The following is a 9,757-nucleotide window of genomic DNA, read 5'->3' on the forward strand; positions in this document are numbered from 1 at the left end:
ATTTAAATCCTTATTTGTCAATCATGTATCTTGATATCTATTAATAAATCACCAATCAAGTAGCTTTTCCAGGCGTAGATTAGGGTGAGTACAACACCCATGAGTCATGGGCCCACAAAAGTCTTTCACATCGCATATAGGGGGTGGTGGAGCTAACTTTGCTGCTATGTATACATAAAGTGGACCGACATAACCTTTTTTTTCTTTTGGAAGATTCCATTTTGGACCCACCACATTTATTTTTTACACGCCCAATTACCCCAATTTGCACTTCATCACTTAAACGTTTCTCTTGCACTCAATTTTAGGGTTGCAACTTCGGATTGAGTTCAAGTTGGAACCGAACTGACATAGGTCAATTCCACTAAATAAGAATCAGAATCGAATCAAATTCCATTGAAACTAAACCAACCCAAACTAAATTAAAGTTGATTTGGTTCGGTTTGATTCTACAGATTGCCAATATTCTACACGTTGTAAGTAATATTTTTTAATGAAAAAACAAATATAAAATTTTATACAATAAATCACAAATCTATCCGTAAAAAATTATTAGTTTATCCATAAAAGATCACTGATCTATGTCCTAACTCCTAAAATAATATATATATATATATATATATATATATATATATATATATTTATTGTATAGGGGTCCGGTTCTCGATTTGGTTCGGTTCTGTACAAGCTTGATCTGAGAACCAAACTGCAACTTGTTCCAAACCAAACCCAACCACCCCAAAACTATCGGTTTGGTTCGGTTCTCGGTTTGAATGGACCAAGTTGCACCCCTACTCAATTTACATGATTACACTCCAAAAAAAAAAAAAAATTTGTTGCATTTCCATTTCCTTTTATCCTTTTCTTCCTCATCCATGCCTATTTTATTTTATTTTTTGTTACAAAACTTGTGCAAAAAAAAAAATTGATCTATGTTTTATCAAATTTCCCAAGTGATCAATATATGTTTCCATTAAAAAATAATAATTTTAACTCAATTAATTATTTAATAAATAATTAAATATCTTAAAACAAAGAAAACACAAGCATAACCAAGATGATGAACAAGCAAGTTATATATTCAAATGAAGTGCAACTTTTAGATTGAAAGGTGATTATAAAAATAATGATATTTTTTAAGATTGGAGTACAACCATCTATTAGTGGTGTGCAACTAGTCAGTCCCTTAAAATATTGCTTATTTTAAAAGATCTAAATATCTTTTTTTTATTTCAATTAGACTTGTAAGATTGCACTATTAGTATATTATAAACCTTGGTAATAGCCAAGGTAAGCCTTTATTTTATTTTATTTATTTATTTATTTATCACGAACATGAAAACAACACAAAAGAGACCAACAACTTTCGTCCTACTCAATTTTACTTTCTTAATTATTTAGAAACATATTGTTTAAAAAAAAAAATTCTTCGATTTCTATTAACCAACATTATTGGATAATATATATCCTCTTACAACTTATGATCAACTCTTTATAATAAAAAAAATATTCTTGTGAAGAGAAATTTGTAATGTAGTTGAAAAACTAAGGTTTGGAAGAAATTATTTGAACTTTAGAAGAGTACATGTAAATATTACTTGAATTTGAGGTCCGTAAAGATTCTTATTGGTCCCAAGATACCTACCATTTTGAATCTCTTCAAAGTTCAAATAGGTAGCCTAGAAGACTCTTCTTCATATTGTGGGACCCACATAATTTTTATTTATTTTTCTTTTTCTCTCTCACTGTTCCATCATTTTCATTAACAACCCTCTTCTTCATATTGCTTGAATTTGAGGTCCATAAAGATTCTTATTGGTCCCAAGATACCTAAGGGCGGAGCCAGGATTTTCTTGTAGTGGAGACAAACTATGATTAGTTGTATAGTTGAAGAACTTGAAGATAAATGATTTTAGAAAGAAATTCAAAGGTTTTCGGGTAGAAGTCGAAGAAGAGGATATTTAGGTCATTTTCCATTAGTATATGAGACGCCTAGTCAGGGGGCAATGTCATCAACAAAAAAATTGAAAGGGGAGAGGGGAGGGTGGGGGAGAGGGGCATGTAATTAGTTGAAAATATACTCAAAGTTTTGTGGTGCCTCCCCCCCCCCCCCCCCCTCCCCTCTCAATAGCTCTGCCCTACTATTTTTGAATCTCTTCAAAGTTCAAATATGTTGCGTAGATGACTCTTCTTCATACTTTGGTGCCACACATATTTTTTTTTAATTATTGCCTTTTTCTCTCCCACTGTTCCATCCTTTTCATTCACACCCCTCTTAGTATCTTTTTTTTTTTGCTAACCTCCTCTTAGTATCTTTCTTCTTTAGCCTGGTCAAAACATTCTTTGATTGACTAAATAAAATTATGACTAGGTGTTAATTGACTCTTTTTAGAGATAAACAAATAAAAAAGTCCATCCTTTCTTGATTCATTGGTCGGAAGCATCGAACGATAAAAGACTGACACAATTACTAGTCAAGAAAGTAGAGTCGAAAGTATTCGAAAAATCATATTAAATTAAGTTGATCGATCTCGCTTACATGTTTTGATTGGATACAATAAAAGTTTATGCTTCTTTCTTTTGAGTTCTAGGGTTTTCTTGTTTGAATAGTTTTACCATTTGAATATTTAATTACAACTAGAGGTGTCAGGGTCGGTTTCGGTTAGGTTCTTTAAAAACTTAGAACCATAATCATTATACTTATCTCAGTTTTGGTTCCAAAATAAATGGAACTGAAACCGCTAAAAAACACGGGTACCCATCAGTTTCGATTTTCAAGAATTGAATGAGAAAAAAAGTATTTCAAATCATAGTAAAATTTATTTTTTCATAAAAAAAAATTAGCGTATTATCCACAAATTTTTTAATTTAGATATAATATGCTATACTAAAGATATAAGTTAATGATTTTTAAAGTAATAATTAAGTTTCAATATATAGTTTTTATGAAAAATTGAAGAACTTTATAGAACATGCATGAATTTTGAAAATAAAAGAATACCTTAAATCATCTATAATATAAAAATAAATAACAACATAAATCGGTTCAGGTACCTGTGGGTACCCATTGGATAGAACTTAACGATTCCAATTCTTATTGGTTCGATTCCGATTCTTATTGGATTCTAATCAATTCCAATAAAAAGGGAATTATAACCGTGGTTTTCAATTTTAGTTCCAGTTAATTGGGTTCCCATTGAAACCCCTAATTACAACCATTAGGGTTGTCAATGGATTCATTCTGGATCGTATTAGGACGGATCTCATATTGGTTTTCTATTGGATCTAAATCCAATCGGATCAAATTCCATTTGATGTTTAAGATATACATAAGCTTCATACATTTACACAAAATATATAATATAATTTTTCACATTATATCAGAATGGAACATGGTTGATCCAGAACTCAGCCAAAGGTTATCAAATCGGATCCTTATCAGAACACTAATTCTTGATCCAGATCTGAAGTTATAAAATTGGATTTTTAGTACGATCCTAAAAACTATTAACAAATATCTTATTAATTGGTTAGTTTTAGAATTATGGTGCAATCCATTAGAAGTCCTAGGTGTTAGAACTTGGGTAAAAATTAACGGTTGGGATCTGATCCATGACAAAACACAAAATCCCAACTGTTAAAACAAAATCCGACACCCATGATTTTTCCTTGGGATACGTAATTATCATCAGATAAATGTTTAGTGAAGATATATTTTGTGAGGTTTATTTTTAATTTTCATGGAGTGGGTTTAGTTAAAATGGCTCACGATAGGGGTAATCTAAAGAGGCCAATTGTTTATGTGAAATTGGGCCGGCCCATGTGATGCGGGACAAGATATTAGTTGACTTTCGTAATTAGCAATTCGAAAAAAAATGTTGATTCTATACTAAAGTAGGTTGGGTAGCAAAGCAACTCCTTGTTCCCCTAGATATACACACTCACTCAGTCCCACCATATCATGAACATTCATCTTGTTCTTTTCCTGATCGGGGATTTCTATATTATCAATCCCATATATTCCATCATCTTCATCATGGACCCATTCAATAGAACCCAATTAAAGCCCACATAAGAGATGCTAGAATCTAATGGACAGGAACCATCGATCGTGATAGTTTTGGTTTGTATTCTGATCCAAGGGTGGATCAAACATTCATGGATGGGTACACCCAAAATAATCTTCCACGTGGACTCACAAGGAGACATTGAGTTGGATACCTGGAGTACAGAATCCTTACCCCAAGTAACTTGCGCACGTGGAGCGCATTTTAGCATGTTTATTTTAGCTTTCTTGACTTTAATTATTGAAATTAAAAAAATTGATCTTATGGACAACATAATATTAAAAATTATCTTTTTTTTTTTTTTTTTTTCCTAGGTGAAGGGTCGCGAGCGCAATCCAAGCCCTTTAAAAGCATACTTTTTAAAGTTATCTTTTTTGGTATTATAAATATTATTTTTATTATAATTATAATTATAATTATATTATTATTAAAAAATAAAGTAGATTCATCAAATCTATTTTATTAAATTAGGGGGACTAATTGTTGTTTGCAGTCAATTTTTAATTGGTTTCCCTGAATGTTCTTTTTTCAAGGCTAATAATTTTCGGACCCGATTTTGTTTTTTATTTTTTATTTTATTTTTTTCATTCTATACTTGACTGATGTGGCAAATGCATATAATCATAGATCTTTTTCCTTGTATATCCCGAAGAAAACGATCAATGGTTATATGCCCTTGCCATGTCAATCTAATATAGACTGAGTGAAAAAAATCGAATAAGAAAATCACGATAAGGGACCTTCACTCTTTTCAAATAAGCAAATATAACCAAAGAGTTGTGATTTTCCAATGCTCCCTCTAACATGCCGCTTGACGTTGCATGAGCTAGAACCATAGATTTTCCCTTGGGATACACAAATGTATATCCTCATGAATTTGCAGAGTTGTGTATCTCGAGGAAAGAATCTTTGATTCTGGCACATGTCTTGTCAGGGGCGTCTGAAAATGATTATTCATAAGCAAATTGAATTTCCAGTGTTCGGACCTAAGAAAAAAAAAATTCCCTCACAAACCAAATTATGAGTAGAAATTAGGGTCTCATATTCTTGACAAAAAAAATAAATAAAAAAAACTCAGATTTAATTTCAAAAATCATAAATGTGTAAATCCATTGAAGGGGGAGCCAGAGGTCATGGTTTATGATACATAAAAATAACCAAAATATCAAAACTACTGAGATTTAAACCTATGAGCAGAAAAGAGGAAGAATTCTCCATTGAAAACTATCGAATGGACTCTTGGAAATGGCTAAAATAATAAATTCAGAGAACTGCTATTGGCACCCCAACTTTTACTTTTTACACCCTAATTTCTTAAATTATTTATCCCGCTCCAATTAGAAATTTAAACACATTCTTCAAATATTACAAAGGTTAGCTTATAATCTCAACATTACAAAACATTAGAACACTCTTTCAAACAATTTCAATAATTGTTTACAATTATGATTTGGGTCATATAAAATCTTAAATCCAAAAAATAAAAATTTAGCACTATGTGTTGATGTCGTATGCAGGATATCCACTCCCTAGCTAATATTTGAAGCCTCAAATATTCCAACGGGTTAAATACTGAATAATGATGAATGCAAACGTTAAATCATGTACAGAAGATTTACCGCGTGCATTCATCTTAGATAATACAATGCGTTCTATAGATGTGGGAAAATCAAAATGCCACATGTTCGTAATTATTAGAGTCGTGATGAATGCCACGATTGAGTAAGCGGCTGATGTGGTAAGGGCATTTAACACAGAATCATAGAGCTTTTTCATCTCGATACACAGGAAAAAGATGTGCGGTTCTATGCCGTTGACACGTCAACCGTGTACCAAGACCAAGTGCATTCATTGTTACTCTTCTCATTATTAAGAATAATGATTTTCTAACTAAAAAATCTTCACTCCGTCAATACTCGGCTCACGTGGCATGAACACGGGGCCATAGATATACTTTCTCATGATGACACACAACTGCACATCTTTTATGGAGATTTGCAATTGTGTATCACGAGAAAATAGATCTATGATTTTATGTCCGTGCCGAAGACTTTCTAGTAAGAATATCAACACTTTATTATTAAACTACTAACCCATCCTCATGTTTTTAATAATTAACTTAAAATCCCAAATATTTTGTTTAAGTTTACAAGGCATCTTTTACTATATTTTTGGGAGCAGCTACTTGTAGACCACCTGCAACCAATTGCACACTCACTAAAAATTTCCTTTCACACTCAACTACCATGAGTGCACACGGAAAAAAGTAAAAATGAAATGAAATTGTACTATTTCTTTTTTCTACAGTTTATATTAGGGGTGCACATGGTTCGGATTGGTTCGGATTTTGGCAAAATTGAAACCGAACCAAATATGATCGGTTCTATAAATTTGAAACCAAACCAATCCAATTACCCTATAGAACCGAACCAATCCAATCCAATCTTAGTTCAGATTGGTTCGGATCGGTTCTCGGTTCTCATACTTATTGAAGATAGATACCTTCTTCTTCAATCCAAGCATTCTATCTCCTCCAATCTTCAAACCTTAAAAGCAAGTAGGACTTTTTTTGAACGTGGACTTTGGGATAATAAAAAAATTAAAAGGAAGAAGAAATAAATAAAAAATTGAAAATTTTATTTTTTAAATAATTATATATATATATATATATATATATATATATATATATATATATATATATTTATATATATAATTGGTTTGGTTTTCGGATTGGTTCGGTTCTATTATATCCTAATCCGGAACCGAACCAAATTAATCGGATTTTTTTTCTTCGATCCGTACCCGAACCGTGGGTGTGTTTAGTCCGAACCAATCCAATCCAAAAGCTTCGGATTGGTTCGGATCTCGGATTTACCCAATCCAATGTGCACCCCTAGTTTATATTATATAGGGTGGCGTTCAGCTCACAATAAGGACGCTTCCAACTCTTCTTTTTTCCAACAAATTATACACTCCAATAGAGAGGGAGAGACGCTTCCAACCCCTTCTTTCTTCCAAAGAGAGAGAGAGAGAGAGAGAGTATTCTTCTCTTCTTTGATCGATAAAAATTAGAACCGAGGTGGTGTGCAAAAGAATGGGTAATTTAGGATTTAAAACAAATAAGAAAATGAGGATTTTTAAGCTGCCACCGGATTTTCTTCATGTGCCAATATTTGGTCTCTATCTTGTTAAGGGATTGACTACAATTGCACTCCATCACTTATTCCTCTTTTTGCATTCCATTTGGATAATAGGACTGAAATTTAAAATAAAAATATCGCACTCTTTAATTTAATTTAATTTTTTTTCCATTCTTCTTCTTCTTCAACTATGTTTGCATAAATTATTGTTGGTTCAATACTCTTTGTAAGAAATACTTAATTGTATAACAAGCATTTTTATAATTTAATCGAGCAGAGAAGCCAAAAGCCCGAGAAAGTGAAAGCTTAATTGGTGATAATCTGCGATAGTGTATGGGGTATGGAGCATTCATCCCCCCCCCCCCCCCCCCCAAAAAAAAAAAAAAAAAAAAAAATTTCCCTTGTATACTTTTAACAGAAAGAAAAAGAAAATGAAGTAGGATTCTTTTTCTCCTTCTAAACCTACCAAGCAATTGTAAATGAATGCTGCTGCAAACTATTGCTTTTACATACATTTACTAAAATGCATTTGTTTACAATGTACGAAACACAACAAAAACACTCATGAATTGGGAAAAGAACCCGAAAAGAAAACCCAAATTCAGCCCATCTCTGCAGCCCCTTGAACATGGATGTAGCCCAAATAGGATCGGCATTTGGAGCCCCTTGATCCTATCCAATTTGATATTGTATCAACAAAACGAAAGTGTACAGTTTGAGAAAGGGTAAATATGTCATGTGTAGTTAGGGGCGGATTTACTGTGGGACACACGATAATTTTAAAATCGATAAGCAATTATATGATATTGCAATCTGACAACAGTGTCAGAAAAAAAAAATCCACCGTTATTGCCCCTACAAGAATTTGTAATGCTTAAATTGATCTTAGTTGCCCCACCTCTGTGTGTAGTCCAACGGGTTTTGTTGACGTGTTCCCTGAGGGTAAGCATTAAAGTGTAATAAATACACCTGAAAATTTGATTTTTGTACCAGAAATGCACCTAAAAAAGTCCTTTTTTTTTTTATACCAAAAATACCCCAAGATGCATATTCCCAAGCTGTATTTATTGCACTTTAACGTGTGCCCTATCTCACTTTGCAAGTACGTGTAAAAGTCATTAATTCACAAAGTTTTGCATTGGCAAAATTTTATACTGATTTTTTCGTGATCGCAGAGTTTTGCATCATTTCTTCTGGTGAATTGTGGGTGTGTGTAAAACTTTGTCTCGAATTACAGTCGATGAGGGCAATGTAGTACACTCAAAATACACTTTAAGGTGATTTATGGTTGTACTAAGTATGGCCTAAAATCAAGATATCATATAAAAATACAACAAACAAAAAACAACAACAAAATAAAAGTTGGAGTTAGTCATGAAATTAGGTTATCTACTAATATGCCATCCCTCATATATAGTTATAGTAATTGTGCACCACACTAGCATCTTATCTTTCCTTCAACTTCACACCATGGCTAAGTTTCTCTTATTTCAAGCTCTTGTTGGTCTTGGCCTTGGTGCTATCATGTACAGCCACTGTGTACATTGAGGGGATAGCTCTGGCTGGGACATAAACAAAGTGTTTAAGGTTGGCGATGTTTTATGTAAGTAAATGTTTCTCAATATGCCACCTCGGTGAGGTGGAAAATATTGTGTGAATTAATATGCTTTGTAAATGTCGATTTGTTAGTTCCCAACTCTTAACACCACCCAATAGTAATAAAGTTTCGTAGTTTTATTCTAGATAGTTGATATTGCCACACCAACTATTAACATAAAAAATGAAATTAAGTTGATGTGGATGGGTATAAACATTTATTTTTATTTTTTAAATCATCACACACGCCCCATTCCTCTTCTTCTTCTAAGAAGAAAGTCTTTAGGAGGAAGGAGATCCCACTTGATACCAGGGACATCATCAATGCCTACGCAAGGAATGTTCTATTCAACATGTAATTCGCCAATTACATGTTGAATAGAACATTTTATGGTAATGCAATTTACTAATTTTATTTGATGTGTTATATATAATTTCATTAATTCGGGCAGCGTGATAATATGCACTCTCTTCTTCTAACTATATATATATTCATGAAAATTTCTTTAACTGTGAATTACAAGGTTAAATTTCTCTTCTATAAACTTAAGGTTTCAATACTCATCCGGTCACAGTGTAAGCGAGGTGACCAAAGATAGCTTCAATGGATGCAACGTGACCAACGCTATTCAGACAATTAGCAATGGGAATGTCACTAAGCCATTGCCCTCTCCTAGCAAAAGATACTTCATATGTGGGAAAGAGTTACATTGTCTAGGAGGAATGAAACTTCAGGTCATGGTTAATGTAGATCGGGCACCTTCACCTACTAGTGCATCTCATGCCCCAGAATCAGCGGCCCCATCTTCTCTTCCAAGCCCCTCTTTCAAGAACAACCACCTTTTACCTAATATTCCAACATCAGATGGAGTTGTTCTTGGTGGAAGGGGTTCTCTTATTGTAAGTTTTCTTAGTATCCTTAGAACTCTTTTATCAGCTGGTTTAGTTATTTGA

The 9,757-nt window shown here is 33.0% G+C and overlaps 1 protein-coding gene across 1 annotated transcript; it reads left to right on the forward strand.

Moving 5' to 3' along the window:
• Positions 1-8,677: 8,677 nt before the first annotated feature.
• Positions 8,678-9,757, forward strand: LOC147389291 (uclacyanin 1-like). The gene is made up of 2 exons (XM_086419760.1): positions 8,678-8,733; positions 9,355-9,757. Exons 1-2 carry the CDS (start codon positions 8,678-8,680, stop codon positions 9,755-9,757), a joined length of 459 nt encoding a protein of 152 aa, XP_086275886.1.

This window comes from Akebia trifoliata, chromosome 12, assembly GCF_017979445.1.
Source record: "Akebia trifoliata isolate Shusen 1 chromosome 12, ASM1797944v1, whole genome shotgun sequence".
NCBI classification, from domain to species: domain Eukaryota; kingdom Viridiplantae; phylum Streptophyta; class Magnoliopsida; order Ranunculales; family Lardizabalaceae; genus Akebia; species Akebia trifoliata.

What these genes read in the sequence shown, in the direction of transcription:
- LOC147389291 (XM_086419760.1), top strand. Translation starts at nt 8,678, where the DNA reads ATGGCTAAGTTTCTCTTATTTCAAGCTCTTGTTGGTCTTGGCCTTGGT. An exon ending in CTTGGCCTTGGTGCTATCAT is followed by an intron (nt 8,734 to 9,354) that starts GTACAGCCACTG and finishes TATAAACTTAAG; the next exon opens with GTTTCAATACTCATCCGGTC.